Source organism: Salvelinus namaycush, chromosome 16, assembly GCF_016432855.1.
Source record: "Salvelinus namaycush isolate Seneca chromosome 16, SaNama_1.0, whole genome shotgun sequence".
In the NCBI taxonomy this organism is placed as follows: domain Eukaryota; kingdom Metazoa; phylum Chordata; class Actinopteri; order Salmoniformes; family Salmonidae; genus Salvelinus; species Salvelinus namaycush.
The window spans coordinates 19,890,983-19,916,900 of record NC_052322.1 but is presented as its reverse complement, the minus strand read 5'-3'; the positions used below and the strand labels follow the sequence as shown (position 1 = coordinate 19,916,900).

The 25,918-nt window shown below is 44.0% G+C and overlaps 2 protein-coding genes across 4 annotated transcripts in view; both read left to right on the top strand.

Moving 5' to 3' along the window:
* Nucleotides 1-594: 594 nt before the first annotated feature.
* On the top strand, nucleotides 595-3,101 carry LOC120060815 (dnaJ homolog subfamily C member 5-like). The gene is made up of 4 exons (XM_039010238.1): nucleotides 595-710; nucleotides 2,226-2,439; nucleotides 2,642-2,813; nucleotides 2,995-3,101. Exons 1-4 carry the CDS (start codon nucleotides 595-597, stop codon nucleotides 3,099-3,101), a joined length of 609 nt encoding a protein of 202 aa, XP_038866166.1.
* Nucleotides 3,102-6,962: 3,861 nt separating this feature from the next.
* LOC120061141 (tumor protein D54-like) overlaps nucleotides 6,963-25,918 on the top strand; it is a 28,914-nt gene continuing 9,958 nt past the window's right edge. The window contains exons 1-4 of one of the 3 annotated variants that reach the window (XM_039010709.1): nucleotides 6,963-7,280; nucleotides 8,882-9,000; nucleotides 9,225-9,373; nucleotides 21,541-21,588. In XM_039010709.1, coding sequence (XP_038866637.1) covers nucleotides 7,253-7,280; nucleotides 8,882-9,000; nucleotides 9,225-9,373; nucleotides 21,541-21,588 — 344 coding nt within the window. In that variant the 5' untranslated portion in view covers nucleotides 6,963-7,252. The remainder of the gene's footprint in view (nucleotides 7,281-8,881; nucleotides 9,001-9,224; nucleotides 9,374-21,540; nucleotides 21,589-25,918) is intronic. The other 2 variants (XM_039010710.1, XR_005478301.1) reach the window with 2 other exon arrangements.

Sequence of the window (25,918 nt, the reverse complement as noted above, 5' to 3'; positions counted from 1 at the left end):
TTTCCTATTGCAACAATTGACACTGACAGAGTAGCTAGTTTGAAAAAAGACCCCTAGAGCACACATTGCAATTAAAGATAGTGATTTGCGTGAGACCTCAGCTCCAAATTTGACAACAGATTGACTGAAAATGACAACAAGTGAATTTGTTATTGACTTAGTAATAGCTACAGGAATCTGGCATTTGTAGACCTATTCTAAATACAAACCCAAGATAATTTAACAGTATGTGACTAAATTGTCTCATCTGTTGTTGGAGGGAGAGGGCATCTAGGGTTACAGGCAGATTATTTACTCTGCTCTCCTTTTACATGGTAGGCCTACTGGAGTCAGGGAAACCCTGCTGACAGTGCACCAATTTGGAGTGGCGGTAGGGATAAGGTGTCCAATAGATTCCTGGAGTGTGGGAGTATTTGGTGAATTTGGAGCAGAATTGCACATGCACTGTATTTGTGAGAATGAAAAATAACACTGCTTTAGTCAACACACAGGGTGCTATAGGCTGAATAATAGAATAGCCATGACTCATTTATAAATAAACAGGTGCATTGCTTCCTTTTCTCTGTGTTCAGATTGTGAAGGACGTGAGGCATCATGGCAGCTCATGAACAGGCGAGGCAGCGCTCACTCTCCACCTCTGGTGAATCACTCTACATTGTGCTTGGCATTGACAAGCTAGCCACTCCCGACGATATCAAGAAATCCTACAGGTCAGTCAGAGAGGCACAGACACTTACTGTAGTAGTCATACTAATACTCATAAGTAACAAAAAAAGACAAATTCACAGTGCATTCGGAAATTATTCAGATCCCTTGACTTTTTCCAAATGTTCTTACAGCCTTATTCTAAAATTGATTAAATTGTTCCCCCCCCCTCATCAATCTACACCCAGTACCGCATAATGACAGAGCAAAAGCAGGTTTTTAGAAATGTATGCAAATTTATAAAAAATTTAAAACTGAAAAATCAAATTTACATAAGTATACAGACCCATTACTCTGTACATTGTTGAAGCACCTTTGGCGGCGATTACAGCCTTGAGTCTTCTTGGGTATGACGCTACAAGGTTGGCACACCTGTATTTGGGCAGTTTCTACCATTCTTCTCTGCAGATCCTCTCAAGCTCTATCAGGTTGGATGGGGAGCATCGCTGCACAGCTATTTTCAGGTCTCTCCAGAGATGTTCGAACGGGTTCAAGTCTGGGCTCTGGCTGGGCCACTCAAGGACATTCAGAGACTTGTCTTGAAGCCACTCCTGCGTTGTCTTGGCTGTGTGTTTAGGGTCGTTGTCCTGTTGGAAGGTGAACCTTCACCCCAGTCTAAGGTCCTGAGCGCTCTGGAGCAGGTTTTCACCGAGGATCTCTCTGTACTTTGAATCTTGTTTCTCGTGGTCAGAGTCCTTTAGGTGCCTCTTGGCAAACTCTAAGCGGGCTGTTGTGCCTTTTACTGAGGCGTGGCTTCTGTCTGGCCACTCTACCAGAAAGGCCTGATTGGTGGAGTGCTGCAGAGATGGTTCCCCTTCTGGAAGGTTCTCCCATTTACACAGAGGAACTCTGGAGCTCTGTCAGAGTGACCATCGGGTTCTTGGTCACCTCCCTGACCAAGACCTTTTCCCCCGATTGCTCAGTTTGGCCGGGTGGTCTGCTCTAGGATGAGTCTTGGTGGTTCCAAGCTTCTTCCATTTAAGAATGATGGAGGCGCTGTGTTCTTGGGGATCTTCAATGTTGCATACATTTTTTGGTACCCTTCCCTAGATCTGTGCCTCGACACAATCCTGTCTCGGAGTTCTATGGACAATTCCTTCAACCTCATGGCTTGGTTTTTGCTCTGACATGCACTGTCAACTGTGGGACCTTATATAGACAGGTGTGTGCCTTTCCAAATCATGTCCAATCAATTTAATTTACCACAGGTGGACTCCAATCAAGTTGTAGAAACGATGATCAATGGAAACAGGATGCACTTGTGCTCAATTTCGAGTCTCATAACAAAGGGTCTGAATACTTATGTAAATGTTTTTGTTTTGCAAAAATTTAGAAAAACACGTTTTTGCTTTCTCATTATGGGGTATTGTGTGTAGATTGATGAGTTTTATTTAATACATTTTAGAATAGGGCTTTGACGTAGCAAAATTTGGGAAAAGTCAAGGGTCTGAATACTTTCCAAATGCACTGTATGTTGTCTTTATTGGTAGGTTTTAATTCTCACTATTTTGTGTTCTTAGAAAACTTGCGTTGAAATTCCACCCTGATAAGAACCCAGATAACCCAGAAGCTTCTGACAAGTTTAAGGAGATCAACAATGCCCATGCCATTCTGAACGACCCCACCAAGCGGAACATCTATGACAAGTACGGCTCCCTGGGACTGTACGTGGCTGAGCAGTTTGGCGAGGAGAATGTGAACACCTACTTTGTTCTGTCCAGCTGGTGGGCTAAGGTGAGACTGTGAGGGGCCATGGGGAGGTGGGGACGTGAAGGGTTGACATGTAGAGTGGACTTAGGGTCAAATATAACACTATATTTTATAACACAAACCCTATAAAAAGAAAGCCTCTCTAACACTGTTGGCTATTGTTATTGTTTTTTCTTCTTGATATCTCTGTCTCTCTCACACACACCACCTTGTTTTCCCTCTGCAGGCGTTGTTTGTGTTCTGTGGCCTAGCCACTGGCTGCTACTTCTGCTGTTGTCTGTGTTGTTGCTGTAACTGCTGCTGTGGGAAGTGTAAACCACGGCCCCCAGAGGGCCAGGAGCCCGACTTCTATGTGTCCCCTGAGGACCTGGAGGCCCAGATGCAGTCTGACGAGAGAGGTGAGATCGACTGCTTATTGTGTAAGAAACATGTTTCTGCATGAACACAAATCACATAACTTTACCAGAAGTTTGCAACCCTATCACTAACACTTGACTTGTCTCAATTGCATTGTAATTTACTATCACTGACCTTTTATATCTTACCGTATGTGTGCTTGTGTAACGCTCTCTCTGACAGAGGGTGGCGGTGAAGCCATCTTGGTGCAGCCATCAGCGACAGAGACCACCCAGCTGACGTCAGATGGTCACCATTCTTCCTACCAGACCGACATGGGCTTCAACTAAACCCCATCCCTATCCTGGCCTGTGGCCCTGTCTGCTACCCTGCTCCACCTTAAAAGGATGATTAGGGCAATCTGTTTTAACTTCACTAAGAGCGCCATGTCCTGGAGAGGAGCTGGAGGAGCGAGCTTGGCCTACATACAAAACTCTTGAAGACCCCCCCCCATTTCCACCCTCTCCAGAGTGGTCCACTCCCGCCTCTATGTAGGAAGAAAGAGAAAGAAATTGTATGCTTCCTTCCCTTTTGTTCTTTTGTATTCTTTGGCCTTTGACCTCACAATCCTCCATCCCCACAGTCCCCTTTCCATATTCAGTGTGATGGTGTAGCATGCACTGAGAAAAAAAATCATTGTTTTCATTTGTTTTATTTTGTTGAATGTGACATTTGTTGTGTTTTCAGAATTCTGTTGGTGCATAGGTATGTGCAATACGTACAGTACCAATCAAAAGTTTGGACACACCTACTTATTCAAGGGTTTTTCTTTATTTTGACTATTCTCTACATTGTAGAATAATAGTGAAGACATTAAAACTGAAATAACACATATGGAATCATGTAGTAACCAAAAAAGTGTTAAACAAATCCAAATCTATTTTATGCCCACCCTATGCCTTGATGACAGCTTTGCACACTCTTGACATTCTCTCAACCGTCACAGGAAAGGAAGACCTAGAGTTCCCTCTGCTGCAGAGGATATGTTCATTAGAATAACTACACCTCAGATTGCAGCCCAAATAAATGCTTCACAGAGTTCAAGTAACAGACACATCTTAACATCAACTGTTGAGAGGAGACTGTGTGAATCAGGCTTTCATGGTCGAATTGCTGCAAAGAAACCACTACTAAAGGACACCAATAATAATAAGAGACTTGCTTGGGCCAAGAAACATGAGCAATGGACATTAGACCGGTGGAAATCTGTCCTTTGGTCTGATACGTCCAAATTTTAGATTTTTTGTTCCAACCACTGTGTCTTTTTGAGATGCAGGTTAGGTGAACGGATGATCTCTGCATGTGTGGTTCCCACCGTGAAGCATGGAGAAGGAGGTGTGATGGTGTGGGGGTGCTTTTCTGGTGACACTGTGATTTATTTAGAATTCAAGACATACTTAACCAGCATGGCTACCACAGCATTCTGCAGCGATATGCCTTCCCATTTGGTTTGCGCTTAGTGGGACTATCATTTGTTTTTCAACAGGACAATGACCCAACACACCTCCAGCCTGTGTAAGGGATATTTGACCAAGAAGGAGAGTGATGGAGTCCTGCATCAGATGACTTGTATCAGATGACCTGGCCTCCACAATCACCCGACCTCAACCCAGTTGAGATGGTCTGGGATGAGATGAACCACAGAGTGAAGGAAAAGCAGCCAACAAGTGCTCGGCATATGTGGGAACTCCTTCAAGACTGTTGGAAAAGCATTAATCATGAAGCTGGTTGAGAGAATGCCAAGAGTATGCAAAGCTGTCATCAAGGCAAAGGGTGGCTACTTTGAAGAATCTCAAATATAACATCTTTTGATTTGTTTAACACTTTTCTGGTTACTACATGATTCCATATGTGTTATTTCATAGTTTTGATGTCTTCACTATTATTCTACACTGTAGAAAATAGTAAAAATAAAGAAAAACCCTTGAAAGAGTAGGCGTGTCCAAACTGTTGGCTAGTACTGTATTTGTGAGTGTGATTCCTTTGGGGTACAGTTTACTTGATGTTTTTTGCTCACTGATAAGAGAGGCTCGGCTCAGGGAGATCTGGATAGTGAGGTGTTTTGCTGTTCATTGTCTTTGCTTCATGCTGGAGTAATCATTAAACATCCAAGGTTTGAGCTACACAATGCTCAGTTTGGAATTGCCATCAGCTGATGCCAGTTATAAACACACAGCTCCTTTCCTTCATCCACTTTTAAACCCATCGATTTGGACTCCTGTTTACCTGTGTTTCTGCCCTTCCAATTGCATTGTGGTTATGTTGCCCTGAGACCTGTGCATGTAGAAGGGGCGTGGGGATTTACGACGGCAATATCATGAAATGTTGATGATGACGTCATTGTTTTCTTAACATTTGGTGGATCTTGGCTTTTCCGTTATCTGACTTGGCTTACTTTGGTCTCTTGTTTTGTGTAGGAAGTATTGTTTTGTCCTGCCCCTGAAACCTGAATTGAATGCTTGTAATCTTGCCTCTAACTTCCCTGCATTGAAGAACTGACTAACACCAGAAGATAAATATGATACATATAGGTTTGTTTACACATGTGAATATTTTGTGTAGTTTTACTTGCCACTGTGCCACCCACAGTCCCGTTGGATTGCTTGGACGAGTGCGTCCCAGACATCTCTGAGCAACACTTCTTCTCTGCACATTTCAATGGATGTTCTCGATATCCAGTTATTTAATACGTTTTACCAGTGCTTTCTGTTCTTGTGGTTCCAAGTGGTACCCCACACTGTCTAAGCCAAGGACCTTGACCTGATCCATATTTAGAGTGTGATGTCCATTTTATTCCGAGCACTATTCATCTATGTTTAGATGTGACGAAAAAGATCATGTGTAGGAAAATATTGTGAGCATTTGAAGAATATTATCATCATCGTGTTTTTATAGTTGTGTTGAAGGGAATTCTAAAGAGTTTTGTAATTGTCCAATGCTGTTAATTTGTGTTTACCTTCATTGAATTCTGAGTGTCGATATTGGTACTTTCTAAGTCATTTCATGAGTGGGCTAGCTCTACTACAGGCAGCTCTTGTCCTATAACCAGAATATACTAATGTTTTTAATAGAAATATATAGAGCGCAATATACGTCCAGTGTAACTAATACATAACTTGCCATAAACAGCCATTATCTTCATTGTTTGTTTCTTTCATTAATGCCAATTACGTGTTTCAATGGTTTACAGTGATGGGTTTCTGAGCTCCTCTTGCCTGCCCTCTGCTTTTGATGGCATGGTTGTTTGACCTGTGTGACCCTTTTACAATGTTTGCTGTGCCGTCCTGAGAAAAAATCCCATAGATATACCTACCTATTATCGCTTCTTCATTGACATGTTGGAAAATGCTAATTGTTAAATGAGTTGAAATGCAATGTGTTAAAAAAACTAAAGACTACTGGATCAATGATCAGGAAATGGTGACATAACATTTTCTTGATACAGAGGACATATAGTGTAACGATAGTGATATAGTAATTTGATGCAATTTTATTTAAGGTATCTTATTTTATCATGGTTTTGATGATGAGCGGCTATAGTTATAAATGGTATGTTGTTTTGATGTGGCCATTAAATTTTGCAACGCATGGTTTAATGGTTAAGGTCTCTTGTACATACACTTAAATATGTAGTATAAATCTTGACCTTTATGTTGTAGCATGGTAATACTTGTGTGTCTGGAAGAAAACAAAGTGGGTCATTGATCTGATTTGCTGTTGGTAAAATAAATGTTCTTGAACATTTACCTTTGTTTTGCTTATTATTTCAATTCTCATGCTATGCTGCAATTACGATATTCAAGTATCATTAATCATTAAGTGTCGTGCTATTACAGTAGACTGAAAACATAATATTCTACATTCAATAGGCCTATGAAATACTGTAGGCCTACTCTAGAATATGAGGTAGATGGAGACAGAGCCCGTGCTGTGGAATCCTCTTCAGCGCTCACTCATTTTACCACTTGATGGATATTTTACCAACGCTGAAACAGCCAGCACAGCCAGCACAGGTGGCTATTTGTGTTTCCCGCAGCAGCAGCAAAGTTCGTTCTGAATGAATTAGGATAGCCTATACTTTATAAAATAACATCGATGAACAATATGGACAATCTGTATAAAAATACATCGAATTTGTTTACTCGACAGGGGTACGCCCCATTCATCTCACACACTCACGTGCGGGATTAACTCCCATTCTTAAAACACTTAGGTGTTGAATAAACAACGCAACATAACGTTAATATTCCAATAAGACTACATTATGATCTTGATTTCCTGTATATAGCTTTGGCATGTAAACCATAGCGTGATACTGAATGTGAGTACAGAGAAGCATTTGAGACATCTATTATTGAGCAGTAGGGATTGGACACCATTTAGCAAAAGCTAACAATAGCACGAACACGGAAAATAAGTGCTGGGTGAAACGGAGTTGTTCATGCCTCTGCTGATCATGAATAGGCAAGGTAAGTTACTATGACTAGATTGTTGAATTGTTCAATGACCGACTGACATCCTACTCTGTATCACACGGTGAGATAAAGAATACTTGCCTAGATAGCCTTTCCTGCTATGCGTGATTAGCCACACGTAATGCTATTGCTAGTGCTACAGGTAGGCATGGAATTCAGCACCATGGACTGCGCACTGGGCGAAATTGAGAACAACGAATGTCTCTTGACAGCGGAGATTTAAAAAAATTATACGTTTTAGAGTTCAATTCTACACATTTTTCCATGGGTTGTAGAGAAAATGTTGCTGTTTTAAAACAGGTTTGCTGCAGTTCTAAACAATTTGCTATGGGGCGGAGAGAAGATATGGCACATTTTTAACAAATGTCATGCAATTCTACTCATTTTCCCATGGTGCGGAGAGAAACAGTAGCAGTTCTAGAGCTAATGTCCTGCAATTCTACTAATTTTGCCATGGTGCGGAGAGAAACAGTAGCAGTTCTACAGCTAATGTCCTGCAATTCTACTCATTTTGCCATGGGGTCTAGAGAAATGTTTGCATTGCATGTTTAATATGATATCTGACTGAGTGTGACTAACAAAATCAATGGGTGCCCACCGGTCAATACCCGTGATTACTACAAGTTTAGATAGCTGACCGCTAGACTATCTTACCCATCTAAATAAATGTGAGCTGACATGGGCTAATTGAGTGACTGATATTACAAGAGAAAGACTGCTGATGCACAACCAAATTTCGAAATTGCACCTTGTGCATTTTACTATTCTAACTCTCAACAGTAAGTTGGTATTGGTATTTTGGTATTTTATTACCGTCCCCATTAGCTAATGCAAAAGTACACAAATCAAAAAACATAATACAGAATGACATAATACAGAACATCAATAGACAAGGACAGAACTACATAATCAATGCATACAAACAAACTATCTAGGTCAAATAGGGGAGAGGCGTTGTGCCTCGAGGTGTTGCTTTATCTGTTTTTTTAAACTAGGTTTGCTGTTTATTTGAGCAATATGAGATGGAAGGAAGTTCCATGCAATAAGGGCTCTATATAATACGGTACGCTTTCTTGAATTTGTTCTGGATTTCGGGACTGTGAAAAGACCCCTGGTGGCATGTCTGGTAGGGTAAGTGTGTGTGTCAGAGCTGTGTGTAAATTGACTATGCAAACCATTTGGGATTTTCAACACATTGTGATGCAGTCAGTCTCTCCTCAACTCTTAGCTAAGAGAGACTGGCATGCATACTATTTATATAGTATTTATATCAGCCCTCTGATTACAATCAAGAGCAAAATGTGCCACTCTGTTCTGGGCCAGCTGCAGCTAAACTAGGTCTTTCTTTGCAGCACTGGACCACACGACTGGACAATAATCAAGATTAGACAAAACTAGAGCCTGCAGAACTTGCTTTTTGGAGTGTGGTGTCAAAAAAGCAGAGCATCTCTTTAGTTGAGACTAGTTGACTAAATGAAGATGAACTGCCAGTAGAGCAGTAATTGATGTCAACAACTGATTGAACATTTATGAAGTCACAGTTCGAGCATTGATATGGGTATGCATTGTAGACAATAACATCTATCCTTTCAAAGGTTACAGTGGGGAAAATGTTTCACCAAGGAACACTTCCATTGGAATATCAGGAATTGGAAGTCCGACTAACGGTCTATCAGAGGAGGATGAGTTTGATTTAAAGATGGAGCTGGCAAAGGTATTATTCTCTCTCTGTCTGTCCAACTTTGCCCCTTTGTCCCATTCTACATGTTGTCAAACATTGTCACATTAATTTATGTTGAATGTGTCTCTTAGCATAATAGTTTGTTCAGATTTTGATTTGCACCCAAATTAATGGAAAAAGACAAGTCATAGAAAATCCACAATTTATTATTTTTAGTCTGAACGTTGTAAACTTTTCTGTCATTTTTTTCTGCTCAGACGGAGGATGAAATACAGACTTTGCGGCAGGTACTCTTGGCCAAAGAGAAATATGCAATGGACATCAAGAGGCAGCTGGGTATTGGCCCCTTCAGTGAGATTAAACAGAACCTTTCCAAAGGCTGGCAGGAAGTCCAGACCTCCAATGCGTAAGTACTTCCTCCTGTGAGATGCCCTCATGATGTCACACAACACTCCTGCTTCTTCAACTGCCTATACAACATCATCACCAGAAATGTATTAAAGTAATTATAAAGACTAAATTACACATCTAAAAAATGTTAGCTGACATGGGCTGATTGAGTGACTGTCAGTGAATTACATAACAAGCTTGACAATAATACATCATAATTAGTATCAGAATAATAGTAATAATAATAATAGTAGTAATAATAATAATAGTAATAATAATAATAATAATAGCAATAATAATAATAGTAATAATAATAATAATTTGGTGGGTACTGACAAAGACCAAAGCCAGCAGGAGTACCGTTGAGGACAGTGGTGTCTCTCTATCACACGTGAAGGATCTTTTAAACAAACAAAAAGAGACCCACAAGCAGTTGTTGCAACAACAAGAAAATAGCTTCTGTAAGTCATTGAGAGAGGACATCAGTTCAAGGCAGAATAACATGGTTGTGGACGGAATTGCAGAATCTCCACATGAGACCTGGACGGAGTCTGAGGACAAAGTGAGGGAAATGATCCCTGAGAAATTGAAGATGGACCACAGGAAGATTGAGGTGGAGCACACCCACGGGAGTGGAAAACCCGGCCCAGGTGATAGGCCCAGACCGATAGTGGTCAAGTTCCTGAGGTTCAAGGACATGGTAGCTGTTCTGGAAAGAGCCAAGAACTTGAGAGGAACGTATATCTTAGGAAATAGGAAAGAACTGATCCCAGCCATGAAAGCTGCCAGAGCGCGTGGGGACATTGCTTACATCCGCTATGACAGGCTCATTGTCCACCCTCCCTTCCTCCCAGAAGCCTGGAAGGGATGAGAGAGCCAAGCCTATGGATTTCGAAGCTTCAACCCCACAACACACACACACCAATTGATTAATGGACTGCTGAATGTATATTTTGTTCTCTTGCTTTGTTTGCTCTTTTCAGTATTATGTCTATATCCGATAAGCTACCCAGGAAAGGGCTGAAAATAGCCCATATTAATATACGTTGCCTTAGAAATAAGGTTCATGAAATCAATAACTTGCTGACATCAGATAACATTCATATATTAGCCATTTCTGAGACTCACTTAGATAATTAATGTAATGATACATCAGTAGCAATACAAGGATATAACATCTATAGAAGAGACAGAAATGCTTATGGGGGAGGTGTTGCTGTATATATTCAGAGCCATATCCATGTAATGCTTAGAGAAGATCTTATGTCAAGTGTTATTGAAGTGTTTTTGTTGCAGGTTCACTTGGGACATCTAAAGCCTTTTCTTTTGGGGTGTTGCTATAGGCTACCAAGTGCTAACAGTCAGTATCTAAATAATATGTGTGAAATGCTTGATACTGTATGGGATATAAACAGAGAGGTCTACTTTCTTGGGCACCTGAATATTGACTGGTTTTCATCAAGTTGTCCGCTCAAGAGGAAGCTTCTTACTGTAACCAGTGCCTGTAATCTGGTTCAGGTTATTAATCAGCCTACCAGGGTGTTTACAAACACTACAGGAACAAGATCATCCACATGTATCGATCACATTTTTACTAATACTGTAGAACTTTGTTCTAAAGCTATATCCGTACCCATTGGATGCAGTGATCACAATATAGTGGCTATATCCAGGAAAGCCAAAGTTCCAACAACTGGGCCTAAAATAGTGTATAAGAGATCATACAAAAGATTTTGCTGTGACTCTTATGCGGATGATGTTAAAAATGCACATCTGACGGGCTTACTTACTGCAAATTGAGAAATTATGTGACTAGACTCAACAAAAATAAGAAGAAACTCTATTATGAAGACAAGATCAATGATATATGATCAATGATATTATTCATCACAAAACCATTTGATGTTGCCAATTATTTTAATGATTATTTCATTGGCGAAGTGGGCAAACTTAGGCAGGAAATGCCAACATCGAACAGTGAGCAATTGTATTCATGCATAAAAAAACTAAAAATTAAAGAAAAGCATTGCACGCTTGAATTTTGTAAAGTTAGTGTGGTAGAGGTGGAAAAATGATTGCTATCGATCAATAATGACAAACCTCCTAGCATTGACAACTTAGATGGAAAGCTACTGAGGATGGTAGCTGACTCTATAGCCACTCCTATCTGTCATATTTTTAATCTGAGCCTAGAGGAAAGTCTTTGTCCTCAGCCCTGGAGGGAAGCCAAGGTAATTCCGCTACCCAAGAGTGGTAAAGCAGCCTTTACTGGTTCTAACAGTAGACCTATAAACTTGCTGCCAGCTCTTAGCAAACTGTTGGAAAAATAGTGTTTGACCAAATACAATGCTATTTTTCTATAAACAAATTAACAACAGACTTTCAGCATGCTTATAGAGAAGGGCACTCAACATGTACTGCACTGACACAAATGGTTGAAATAAATCTATAATAATAAGATTGGGAGCTGTACTGTTAGATTTCAGTGCAACCTTTGACATTATTGACCCTAACCTGTTGTTGAAAAAAACGTATGTGTTATCAATCAATCAATCAATTTTATTTTATATAGCCCTTCGTACATCAGCTAATATCTCGAAGTGCTGTACAGAAACCCAGCCTAAAACCCCAAACAGCTAGTAATGCAGGTGTAGAAGCACGGTGGCTAGGAAAAACTCCCTAGAAAGGCCAAAACCTAGGAAGAAACCTAGAGAGGAACCAGGCTATGAGGGGTGGCCAGTCCTCTTCTGGCTGTGCCGGGTGGAGATTATAACAGAACTATGCCAAGATGTTCAAAAATGTTCATAAGTGACAAGCATGGTCAAATAATAATCATGAATAATTTTCAGTTGGCTTTTCATAGCTGATCATTAAGAGTTGAAAAACAACAGGTCTGGGACAGGTGGCGGTTCCATAACCGCAGGCAGAACAGCTGAAACTGGAATAGCAGCAAGGCCAGGCGGACTGGGGACAGCAAGGAGTCACCACGGGCGGCAGTCCCGACGCATGGTCCTAGGGCCCAGGTCCTCCGAGAGAAAGAAAGAGAGAAGGAGAAAATTAGAGAGAGCCAAGATTTTCAAAATGTTCATAAATGACAAGCATGGTCAAATAATAATCAGGAATAAATCTCAGTTGGCTTTTCATAGCCGATCATTAAGAGTTGAAAACAGCAGGTCTGGGACAGGTAGGGGTTCCATAACCGCAGGCAGAACAGTTGAAACTGGAATAGCAGCAAGGCCAGGCGGACTGGGGACAGCAAGGAGTCACCACGGCCGGTAGTCCCGACGTATGGTCCTAGGGCTCAGGTCCTCCGAGAGAAAGAAAGAGAGAAGGAGAAGATTAGAGAGAGCCAAGATTTTCAAAATGTTCATAAATGACAAGCATGGTCAAATAATAATCAGGAATAAATCTCAGTTGGCTTTTCATAGCCGATCATTAAGAGTTGAAAACAGCAGGTCTGGGACAGGTAGGGGTTCCGTAACCGCAGGCAGAACAGTTGAAACTGGAATAGCAGCAAGGCCAGGCGGACTGGGGACAGCAAGGTGTCATCATGCCCGGTAGTCCTGACGTATGGTCCTAGGGCTCAGGTTCTCAGAGAGAAAGAGAGAACGAGAGAATTAGAGAGAGCATACTTAAATTCACACAGGACACTGGATAAGACAGGAGAAGTACTCCAGGTATAACCAACTGACCCTAGCCCCCCGACACATAAACTACTGCAGCATAAATACTGGAGGCTGAGACAGGAGCGGTCAGGAGACACTGTGGCCCCATCCGAAGAAACCCCCGGACAGGGCCAAACAGGAAGGATATAACCCCACCCACTTTGCCAAAGCACAGCCCCCGCACCACTAGAGGGATATCCTCAACCACCAACTTACAATCCTGAGACAAGGCCGAGTATAGCCCACAAAGATCTCCACCACAGCACAAACCAAGGGGGGGCGCCAACCCAGACAGGAAGATCACGTCAGTAACTCAACCCACTCAAGTGACGCACCCCTCCTAGGGACGGCATGAAAGAGCACCAGCAAGCCAGTGACTCAGCCCCTGTAACAGGGTTAGAGGCAGAGAATCCCAGTGGAGAGAGGGGAACCGGCCTGGCAGAGACAGCAAGGGCGGTTCGTTGCTCCAGAGCCTTTCCGTTCACCTTCACACTCCTGGGCCAGACTACACTCAATCATATGACCTACTGAAGAGATAAGTCTTCAGTAAAGACTTAAAGGTTGAGACCGAGTCTGCGTCTCTCACATGGGTAGGCAGACTGTTCCATAAAAATGGAGATCTATAGGAGAAAGCCCTGCCTCCCGCTGTTTGCTTAGAAATTCTAGGGACAATTAGGAGGCCTGCGTCTTGTGACCGTAGCGTACGTATTGGTATGTACGGCAGGACCAACTCGGAAAGATAGGTAGGAGCAAGCCCATGTAACGCTTTATAGGTTAACAGTAAAACCTTGAAATCAGCCCTTGCCTTAACAGGAAGCCTGTTAAGCCTTATGGCTTTTTAACCTCAGCTCTGAATCCACAATATGGCTATCTATCTAATAGAACTCAGAGGGTTTTCTTCAATGGAAGCTTCTCTAATGTCAAACATGTAAAGTGTGGTGTACCGCAGGGCAGCTCTCTAGGCCCTCTACTCTTTTATATTTTTACCAATGACCTGCAACTGGCATTAAACAAAGCATGTGTGTCCATGTATGCTGATGATTCAACCATATATCCATCACAGCTAATGAAGTCACTGAAACTCTTAACAACGAGTTGCAGTCTGTTTTGGAATGGGTGGCCAGTAATAAACTGGTCCTGGACATCTCTACTAAGAGCATTTTATTTGGTACAAATCATTTCTTGTGGCTGTTGAACAAGTTGAGGAGACTAAATTACCTTAGATTGTAAACTGTCATGGTCAAAACACATAGATTCAATGGTTGTAAAGATGGGGAGAGGTCTGTCCATAATAAAGAGATGCTCTGCTTTTTTGACACCACACTCCAAAAAGCAAGTTCTGTAGGCTCTAGTTTTGTTTAATCTTGATTATTGTCCAGTCGTATGGTCCAGTGCTGCAAGGAAAGACCTAGTTAAGCTGCAGCTGGCCCAGAACAGAGCGACACATCTTGCTCTTGATTGTAATCAGAGGGCTGATATAAATACTATGCATGCCAGTCTCTCTTGGCTAAGAGTTGAGGAGAGACTGACTGCATCACTTCTTCTTTTTATAAGAAACAATGTGTTGAAAATCCCAAATTGTTTGCATAGTCAACTTACACACAGCTCTGACACACACACACTTATCCCACCAGACATGCCACCAGGGGTCTTTTCACAGTCCCGAAATCCAGAACAAATTCAAGAAAGTGTACCGTATTATATAGAGCCCTTATTGCATGGAACTTCCTTCCATCTCATATTGCTCAAATAAACGGTAAATCTGGTTTCAAAAAACAGATAAAGCAACACCTCGCGGCACAACGCCTCTCCCCTATTTGACCTAGATAGTTTGTGTGTATGCATTGATATGTAGGCTATGTGTGCCTTTAAAAAAATATTGTGTAGTTCTGTCCTTGAGCTGTTCTTGTCTATTGATGTTATGTATTATGTCATTCTGTATTATGTTTCATGTTCTGTGTGGACCCCAGGAAGAGTAGTTGCTGCTTTTGCAACAGCTAATGGGGATCCTAATCAAATACCAAATATACACTGCAAAAAAAAGAAATCTGTCAATTTAAATACATTCATTAGGCCCTAATCTATAGATGTCATATGCCTGGGAATACAGATATGCATCTGTTGGTCACAGATACCTTTTAAACAAATTAGAGACGTGGATCAGAAAACCAGTCAGTATCTGGTGTGACCACCATTTGCCTCGTGGAGTGCGACAGATACAGCTTCTTTGCATAGAGTTGATAAGCCTGTGAAATGTTGTCCCACTCCTCTTCAATGGCTGTGCGAAGTTGCTGGATATTTGTGGGAACTGGAACACACTGTCGTACATGTCGATCCAAAGCATCCCAAACAGGCTCAATGGGTGACATGTCTGGTGAGTGTGCAGGCCATGGAAGAACTGGGACATTTTCAGCTTCCAGGAATTGTGTAAAGATCCTTGCGACATGGGGCTGTGTATTATCGTGCTGAAACATGAGGTGGCACGACAATGGGCCTCTGGATCTCGTCACGGTATCTTTGTGCATTCACATTGCCATTGATAAAATAGAGTTGTGTTAGTTGTCCATAGCTTATGCTTGCTCATACCATAACCACACCGCCACCATGGGGCACTCTGTTCACAATGTTGGCATCAGCAAACTGTTCGCCCACACGACGGCATACACGCTGTCTGCCATCTGCCCGGTACAGTTAAAACCGGGATTAATCTGTGCAGAGCACACTTCTCCAGCGTGCCAGTTGCCATCGAAGGTGAGAATTTGCCCACTGAAGTCGAACTGCAGTCAGGTCAAGATCCTGGTGAGGATGACGAGCACCCAGATGAGCTTCCCTAAGACGGCTTATGGTAGAGAAATGAACATTCCAACATTTAAGGGAAATAAGCTTTTTGTGCGTATGGAACATTTCTGGGATCTTTTATTTCAGCTCATGAAACATTGGATCAACACTTCACATGTTGCGTTTCTATATTTGTTCAGTATATTTGTCCTATTTCACACATGTACTTGTGTATAATTGTGTATTATATGCATTTGTGAATTGGAAATGTGTTTTATCCCAACTCCCCCTGAGACACTATCAGATTTGAAGGCATTCCAAAACTGTGGATAGACTTCAAACTAATGGACAGCCTTTGCAAATGAACCAGAGCAGATTTGACTCTGAATCATAAAACACGGGACGAGATGTTAAAACTGCTGTGTTCCTACTCGTAGTCGTTTCCGTTCCTGGGTCCGTAGCCGTGTGATCAGTCGTTGAGCCATCTTGCGCCCCAGCTCTCGGGGTATGTTCCTTTGTTGACTTTCAGTAGCACTTAGCGGGTGTCTCCAACATACTGAAGCAGCGTCGGAGACTGCCAACATGGGTAGCTAGCCCATTACAGCCCCATTGGGGTCTATACCCTCCGGTCAGCTGTCTCTCCAAGCTGTCACACAGACTTTCCTATGTTGTCAGCTGTCCTTTCACAGCAGTCACTGGACTGGTCCAGATAATCAGAATCATAAAACACGGGACGAGATGTTAAAACTGTCCATTGTGCCAATAGATGGTATGCACTCACATGAGATTTGCCGTGATGTTGACAGAGTGGCATGGGAGGTTTATTTCTTAGACTGGGTTAAGATGTCAATTTTGGGACACATCCTCAGTAGTGTGCCTTTGAATCAGTGGGTGTTTCGGCCTTTAATCACTAAACACCCTCATCAAAGGTGGCCAGCTAAAGGGTGATCAAGCCTTAGCTTGTGTCCCATGCCCAATTAAGATTTCCCACGGGACTATGCAAGGCAGGGGAGTCCTCTTCCCTGAGCCAGCCCTACAGCTGACCGCATACCTCATATGCCCTCCTCAAGTTGGAGGGATCTGAATTGGGTTCTCAGGTGGGGGTGGGGGGTCATGAAGTTATAGCCCAGCAAGGGTCCTTCCGTTTGATCCAGATCCACTGGCTGCCTCTTTCAGCTGCTTGAGAAACTGCTCTGACGGTCTGCCGCAGAGCCTGTCCATGGATTCCAAGTTCTTTCAGCAACCTGATGGTAGAAGAAGCCACGAATCCTCTGCATCCCACTTCAACTGGCCAGACTTTTGCATTCCAGCCACACTGAGTTGCGAATGCTGCCAACTCTGTGTAACGCAGTTTCTTACGCTCGTAGGCCTCTTCAACAGAGTTTTCCCACGGGACTGTGAGCTCTATGATGTACACAGCCTTTCGTGAAGGGGACCAGAGTACCATGTATGGCCTAAGGTTGGTAGAAGCAATCTCAGGTGGAAAAATTAGTTGCTGGCCAATATCGACAAGCATCTTCCAGTCCCGGGCCATGGCTAGGTGTCCAGTTTCTGGCTTCGTAGGAGGATGCTTGGGCCTTTTCTGTCCCTCCCGGATGAATGTTGTTGTTTTGACGGGATTGCTTGTTTTTGGAGGTAATGAATTGGTTGCACTCCTCTTGGTCTCAAGTGCTGCAGCCAGGCTCTTGAGGACCTGATTGTGCCTCCAGGTGTAGCGCCCTTGTGAGAGGCTGGTCTTGCAACCTGTCATTATATGCCTGAGAGTCGCTGGAGCTGGGCAGAGGGGGCAGGTCGGGTCCTCGCCATACCATTGATGTAGGTTTTTTGGTGATGGAAGCACATCATAAACAGCTCTTATGATGAAGCTGATGTTGCTTGCCTCCATTTTCCAAAGCTCACTCCAGTTGATCTTTCTCCTCTCCAGGCCTTCCCACCGCGTCCATTGCCCTTGTTTAGCAAGAGAGACAGCCTTTGCACTTCTTGCAGTCTCCTCCTGTCTGCGCACCTCCTCAACCACCAGCTTCCTGCGTTCAGATGTTGTTGCCTTATGGAACGTTGGTTTGCTTGCTGCCAGGCCAAAGCCTCCTCTTCCATGCTGGATATTCCCCACAATGTCTTGGTGTCTCAGGGCTGATGTTGCTTGCTGCACAGCCTTGGATGATGTCCATTTCCGTCCAGTTTGTAGGGGAGGTGCAGCCTTGCTAATGGTCTGGTCTTTGGAGTCCTTCAATGTCATCTGAAGTCTTACTTTAGAGCACTTGTACTCCTCCGTTAGACTTGTAAGAGCTAGTTCAAGGACCCCTTTGCCATAGAGGCCGATGTTACTCAGGCATCGTGGGACACCCAGCCATTTCTTCACGTATGAGGTAATGGTTCGCTCCATCTTCTCCACTGTTGTTATTGGGACCTCATAGACGGTGAGTGGCCACATTACCCGGGGGAGAAGTCCAAACTGTAGGCACCAAAGCTTGAGCTTCCCAGGCAGTAGGGTCTTGTTGATGTTCTCAAGACCGTCGGCGATGTCCTGCCTTACTTGCTGCACTTGATCTTTATCCCGGAGGCTTTCGTGGTACCATCTACCCAGGCTCTTGACGGGTTGCTCAGACACCGTTGGTATCGGGTCATCTCCAATGCAGAACCTCACATCTTTAAGCTGTCCCTTGACTATGGAGATGCTTCGAGATTTGCTTGGCTTGATTTTCATCCGGGCCCACTTGATGTTATCCTGCAGTTTTGCAAGTAGCCGCCTGGTGCATGCTGCAGTGGTGGTCAGTGTAGTCATGTCATCCATGGATGCTCGGATAGGTGGGAGACGGAGCCCTTCCTTAGTTCTCTCACCGCCGACCACCCATCTCGATGCCCTGATGATGACTTCCATGGCCATAGTGAAGGCTAGAGGTGAAATTGTACAGCCTGCCATTATGCCTACTTCCAAGCGCTGCCATGTTGTTGTGAAGTCAGGTGTTGTGAAACACAATTGCAGGTCTTGGAAATAGGCCTTTACCAGTGTAGTGATGGGTTCTGGTACGTGGAAAATGTTGAAGGATTCCCAGAGGAGTTCATGGGGAACTGAGCCAAAGGCATTGGCCAGGTCGAGGAAGATGACATAGAGGTCTCTCTTGTCCTTCTTAGCTGTTTGGATCTGGTGCCAAATCATACTAGTATGTTCCAGGCAACCAGAGAAACCAGGAATGCCTGCTTTCTGTACAGATGTATCAATGTACTTGTTCCTTTCCAGGTAAGTGGACAGCCTCTGTGCTATTATACTGAAAAAGATCTTCCCTTCGACGTTGAGAAGGGAGATTGGTCGGAATTGACTGATGTCTGTCGCATCCTTCTCTTTCGGGATTAGCACACCACCAGCCCTTCGCCATGCCTTTGGTATTATTTCCTTCTGTCACACTATCTTCATGAGCCTCCAAAGAATGCGTAGAACATCCGGGGCATTCTTGTAGAGCTTGTATGGTACTCCATTAGGCCCAGGAGCCGAGGCCGCTCTTGTTCGTCGGACAACGTTCTCTACTTCCTTCCATTTTAGAGGGTCAGTGTCCAGATTGAATTATGGTGGTTGAATAGGTGGGATGTCATGTGGGATGATTATCTGCTCATGCCTTTTCGTGTCCTGGTGGACCTTTTCCAGATGTTCTTCCAGTTCTGGCTTTGGAGTTTTTAGGATTCCGCACTTTTCCTTTGCGAAGAGGTCTTTGACAAACTTAAAGGGTTTTTTATAGAACCGCGTTCTTGAGTGTTCCTTCTTCCTACGAAGTTTCCTTAAGTTTTCCGCTCTTCGCAAGGTTGCCAGCCGACATTTGATGTCTGCTTGGAGTAGCATGAGACCTTCTCTCTCTGCATCAGAGGCCTTCTTCCACTGCTTTCTCAGCTGCTTTCTCTCTCTGACAAGTATCTCGATATCTTGCTGCCTCCTAGATTTGGCTGGCGCGGGTGGTGTCTTGCCACTTCTCCTGTCGTTTACTCCAAAGCGCTCTTCTCCGTAGTGGTAGATAATGTCTCCCATCCTTTCAAGCTTTTTCTCTGCTGTTCCTACCTGTTGTTTCAAGATTTTTGTGAGGTCGTTGTTGATTGTTTCCCACTCTCTCTTTTCAACAGCTTTGGGCCACTTCACACTCGGTCTGTGCCCTTTGATATTTTCCTCTTTTAGAGGTCTCTGTGGCTGGGTGAGTTCATCCACCGGCATTTCTGTGCTTGTGTTATCCTCCTCCGTTACAGGGGTGCTGATGCTCTGCGAACTTTGGTTTGCGTCCCGTCGCTGTGCTTCATTCGACTGATTTGACTGGCTGCTTCATAAGAAGTACTGGTCAATGCGAGGTCCCTGTCTCTGCTCTCCCAAGCACCTTTTCCTCCCTTGATGGATCCTTAACCCCCTTGCCGATGTTACTTTCTCCCAACCACAGCTGCACACCTGAAGTGTGTGTCTTGCTGCTGTTATGGTTGTCTCATGTGCTGTGTTCCTACTCGTAGTCGTTTCCATTCCTGGGTCCGTAGCCGTGTGATCAGTCGTTGAGCCATCTTGCGCCCCAGCTCTCGCAGGCTCTAGGGGTATGTTCCTTTGTTGATTTTCAGTAGCACTTAGCGGGTGTCTCCAACATACCGAAGCAGCGTCGGAGACTACCAACATGGGTAGCTAGCCCATTACAGCCCCATTGGGGTCTATTCCCTCCGGTCAGCTGTCTCTCCAAGCTGTCACACAGACTTTCCTATGTTGTCAGCTGTCCTTTCACAGCAGTCACTAATCAGAATCATAAAACACGGGACGAGATGTTAAAACTGTCCATTGTGCCAATAGATGATATGCACTCACATGAGATTTGCCGTGATGTTGACAGAGTGGCATGGGAGGTTTATTTCTTAGACTGGGTTAAGATGTCAATTTTGGGACACATCCTCAATAGTGTGCCTTTGAATCAGTGGGTGTTTCGGCCTTTAATCACTAAACACCCTCATCAAAGGTGGCCAGCTAAAGGGTGATCAAGCCTTAGCTTGTGTCCCATGCCCAATTAAGATTTCCCACGGGACTATGAAAGGCAGGGGAGTCCTCTTCCCTGAGCCAGCCCTACAGCTGACCGCATACCTCATATGCCCTCCTCAAGTTGGAGGGATCTGAATTGGGTTCTCAGGTGGGGGGTCATGAAGTTATAGCCCAGCAAGTGTCCTTCCGTTTGATCCAGATCCACTGGCTGCCTCTTTCAGCTGCTTGAGAAACTGCTCTGACGGTCTTCCACAGAGCCTGTCCATGGATTCCAAGTTCTTTCAGCAACCTGATGGTAGAAGAAGCCACGAATCCTCTGCATCCCACTTTAACTGGCCAGACTTTTGCATTCCAGCCACGCTGAGTTGCGTCTGCTGCCAACTCTGTGTAACGCAGTTTCTTACGCTCGTAGGCCTCTTCAACAGAGTTTTGCCACGGGACTGTGAGCTCTATGATGTACACAGCCTTTCGTGAAGGGGACCAGAGTACCATGTCTGGCCTAAGGTTGGTAGAAGCAATCTCAGGTGGAAAAATGAGTAAAAGTTGTGCAAAGGTGAACCAAGCCTGCCAAAGCAGCTATTGCATCTATTATTATTTCTGGCAGAACGTCGTAGAAAAGCATACAATGTCAGCACCTTGTTTTTGTCTGGCATCATACCTACAGTACATAATCCTGAAATGCACGCTCATCTTCAGTACTTAACGCTTTCTCTAAGATGGAGCCCTGATGATAATGTACCTCTGTATTTACAGATATCTGACAGCCTCAGCTACTCTGGAGGACATCAGCCAATCTAACATGTGAGTGTTCACTATCCATTATTTTTTTATTTTTTTATTTATTTAACCTTTATTTAACCAGGTAGGCAAATTGAGAACACGTTCTCATTTACAATTGCGACCTGGCCAAGATAAAGCAAAGCAGTTCGACACATACAACAACACAGTTACACATGGAGTAAAACAAACATATAGTCAATAATACAGTGAAAAAAAATAAGTCTATATACAATGTGAGCAAGTGAGGTGAGATAAGGGAGGTGAAGGCAAACAAATATATGTATAAATAAATAAAAATATAAAAGGCCATGGAGGCGAAGTGAGTACAACACAGCAAGTAAAATAAAAACTAAAAAACACTGGAATGGTTGGTTTGCAGTGGAAGAAAGTGCAAAGTAGAGACAGAAATAATGGGGTGCAAAGGAGCAAAATAAATTAATAAATAAATACAGTAGGTAAAGAGGTAGTTGTTTGGGCTAAATTGTAGATGGGTTATGTACAGGTGCAGTAATCTATGAGCTGCTCTGACAGCTGGTGCTTAAAGCTAGTGAGGGAGATAGGTGTTTCAAGTTTCAGAGATTTTTGTAGTTCGTTCCAGTCATTGGCAGCAGAGAACTGGAAGGAGAGGCGTCCAAAGGAAGAATTGGTTTTGGGGGTGACTAGAGAGATATACCTGCTGGAGCGCGTGCTACAGGTAGGTGCTGCTATGGTGACCAGCGAGCTGAGATAAGGGGGGACTTTACCTAGCAGGGTCTTGTAGATGACCTGGAACCAGTGGGTTTGGCGACGAGTATGAAGCGAGGGCCAGCCAACGAGAGTGTACAGGTCGCAGTGGTGGGTAGTATATGGGGCTTTGGTGACAAAACGGATGGCACTGTGATAGACTGCATCCAATTTATTGAGTAGGGTTTTGGAGGCTATTTTGTAAATGACATCACCGAAGTCGAGGATTGGTAGGATGGTCAGTTTTACAAGGGTATGTTTGGCAGCATGAGTAAAGGATGCTTTGTTGCGGAATAGGAAGCCAATTCTAGATTTGACTTTGGATTGGAGATGTTTGATGTGAGTCTGGAAGGAGAGTTTACAGTCTAACCAGACACCTAGGTATTTGTAGTTGTCCACATATTCTAAGTCAGAGCCGTCCAAAGTAGTGATGTTGGACAGGCGGGCAGGAGCAGGCAGCGATCGGTTGAAGAGCATGCATTTGGTTTTACTTGTATTTAAGAGCAGTTGGAGGCCACGGAAGGAGAGTTGTATGGCATTGAAGCTCGCCTGGAGGGTTGTTAACACAGTGTCAAAAGAAGGGCCAGAAGTATACAGAATAGTGTCGTCTGCGTAGAGGTGGATCAGAGAATCACCAGCAGCAAGAGCGACATCATTGATGTAAACAGAGAAGAGAGTCGGTCCAAGAATTGAACCCTGTGGCACCCCCATAGAGACTGCCAGAGGCCCGGACAACAGACCCTCCGATTTGACACACTGAACTCGATCAGAGAAGTAGTTGGTGAACCAGGCGAGGCAATCATTAGAGAAACCAAGGCTGTCGAGTCTGCCAATGAGGATGTGGTGATTGACAGAGTCAAAGGCCTTGGCCAGGTCAATGAATACGGCTGCACAGTATTGTTTCCTATCGATGGCGGTTACGATATCGTTTATGACCTTGAGCGTGGCTGAGGTGCACCCATGACCAGCTCTGAAACCAGATTGCATTGCGGAGAAGGTGTGGTGGGATTCGAAATGGTCGGTAATCTGTTTGTTGACTTGGCTTTCGAAGACCTTAGAAAGGCAGGGTAGGATAGATATAGGTCTGTAGCAGTTAGGGTCAAGGGTGTCCCCCCCTTTGAAGAGGGGGATAACCGCAGCTGCTTTCCAATCTTTGGGGATCTCAGACGACACGAAAGAGAGGTTGAAGAGGCTAGTAATAGGGGTGGCAACAATTTCAGCAGATAGTTTTAGAAAGAAAGGGTCCAGATTATCTAGCCCGGCTGATTTGTAAGGGTCCAGATTTTGCAGCTCATTTAGAACATCAGCTGACTGTATTTGGGAGAAAGAGAAATGGGGAAGGCTTGGGCGAGTAGCAGAGGGGAGGGCAGTGCTGTTGTCCGGGGTAGGGGTAGCCAGGTGGAAAGCATGGCCAGCCGTAGAAAAATGCTTATTGAAATTCTCAATTATAGTGGATTTGTCGGTGGTGACAGTGTTTCCTATCTTCAGAGCGGTTGGAAGCTGGGAGGAGGTGTTCTTATTCTCCATGGACTTTACGGTGTCCCAGAACTTTTTTGAATTTGTGTTGCAGGAAGCAAATTTCTGCTTGAAAAAGCTAGCCTTGGCTGTTCTAACTGCCTGTGTATATTGGTTTCTGGCTTCCCTGAAAAGTTGCATATCACGGGGGCTGTTCGATGCTAATGCAGAACGCCATAGGATGTTTTTCTGTTGGTTAAGGGCAGTCAGGTCAGGAGAGAACCAAGGGCTATATCTGTTCCTGGTTCTAAATTTCTTGAATGGGGCATGCTTATTCAAGATGGTGAGGAAGGCATTTTTAAAAAATGACCAGGCATCCTCTACTGACGGGATGAGATCAATATCCTTCCAGGATACCCCGGCCAGGTCGATTAGAAAGGCCTGCTCGCTGAAGTGTTTCAGGGAGCGTTTGACAGTGATGAGTGGAGGTCGTTTGACCGCTGACCCATTACGGATGCAGGCAATGAGGCAGTGATCGCTGAGATCTTGGTTGAAAACAGCAGAGGTGTATTTGGAGGGCAAGTTTGTTAGGATGATATCTATGAGGGTACCCGTGTTTACGGAATTGGGGTGGTACCTGGTAGGTTCATTGATCATTTGTGTGAGATTGAGGGCATCAAGCTTAGATTGTAGGGTGGCTGGGGTGTTGAGCATGTTCAAATTTAGGTCGCCTAGCAGCACGAGCTCTGAAGATAGATGGGGGGCAATCAGTTCACATATAGTGTCCAGAGCACAGCTGGGGGCAGAGGGTGGTCTATAGCAGGCGGCAACGGTGAGAGACTTGTTTTTAGAGAGGTGGATTTTTAAAAGTAGAAGTTCAAATTGTTTGGGAACAGACCTGGATAGTATAACAGAACTCTGCAGGCAGTCTTTGCAGTAGATTGCAACACCGCCCCCTTTGGCCGTTCTATCTTGTCTGAAAATCTTGTAATTGGGGATGAAAATGTCTGAATTTTTGGTGGTCTTTCTAAGCCAGGATTCAGACACGGCTAAAACATCCGGGTTGGCAGAGTGTGCTAAAGCAGTGAACAAAACAAACTTAGGGAGGAGGCTTCTAATGTTAACATGCATGAAGCCAAGGCTATTACGGTTACAGAAGTCATCAAAAGAGAGCGCCTGGGGAATAGGAGTGGAGCCAGGTACTGCAGGGCCTGGATTCACCTCTACATCACCAGAGGAACAGAGGAGGAGTAGGATAAGGGTACGGCTAAAAGCTATGAGAATTGGTCGCCTAGAGCTACTAGAGCAGAGAGTAAAAGGAGGTTTCAGGGGGCGATAAAATAGTTTAAAGGAATAATGTACAGACAAAGGTATGGTAGGATGTGAATACAGTGGAGGTAAACCTAGGTATTGAGTGATGATGAGAGAGATATTGTCTCTAGAAACATCATTGAAACCAGGTGATGTCATCGCATATGTGGGTGGTGGAACTGAGAGGTTGGATATGGTATAGAGAGCAGGGCTAGAATCTCTACAGTGAACTAAGCCAATAAACACTAACCAGAACAGCAATGGACAAGGCATATTTACATTAAGGAGAGGCATGCTAATCGAGTGATCAATAAGGGTCCAGTGAGTAGAGGTTGGTTGGGGTCGTGGCGATCCAGACAGCTGGCCGGGTATATGGCTATCGGTAACAGCATAGGATGGAGGTCTGTTTGTAGGTACCTCGTGCGTTTCCGTCGGTAGGTTAGTGGGGTTCCGTGTAGTGGGGTTCCGTGTGGTAGAGGGGATCAATCCAAATTGGCAAAATAGATATAGTGACCCAAGGAAAAAATAAAATAAATAAATAATAATAATAATAATAGTTGTCCGATATACTTGTTCAAATAGCAGCCGATAAGACAGCTAACGATTAGCGGGCCTCAGATGAGCGTTCAGGTAACGTCGGGACGGAGGTGCCAGTTGGATAAATCCCTCGGGCAGATAACGTCGGCAGTCAGTCGCGGCAGTCAGTCGTGAAGGCCCGGTGGGGTTCCGTATCTGCAGCAGCAACAAAAGAAACGGGTCCGGATGGTGATGGAACTCCTCAGCTGGCTAGCTCCAGAATGATTTGAGTTTGCTCCGGGGTCGACGTAAGCCAATAGTCACACGGTTTGCAGCTAGCTAGCTG

Bases quoted from the DNA above. Each gene is read 5' to 3' on its own strand.
- LOC120060815 (XM_039010238.1), top strand. From the start codon at position 595: ATGGCAGCTCATGAACAGGCGAGGCAGCGCTCACTCTCCACCTCTGGT. The intron at 2,440-2,641 runs GTGAGACTGTGA...TTCCCTCTGCAG, and splicing joins TGTCCAGCTGGTGGGCTAAG to GCGTTGTTTGTGTTCTGTGG. The intron at 2,814-2,994 runs GTGAGATCGACT...TCTCTCTGACAG, and splicing joins GATGCAGTCTGACGAGAGAG to AGGGTGGCGGTGAAGCCATC.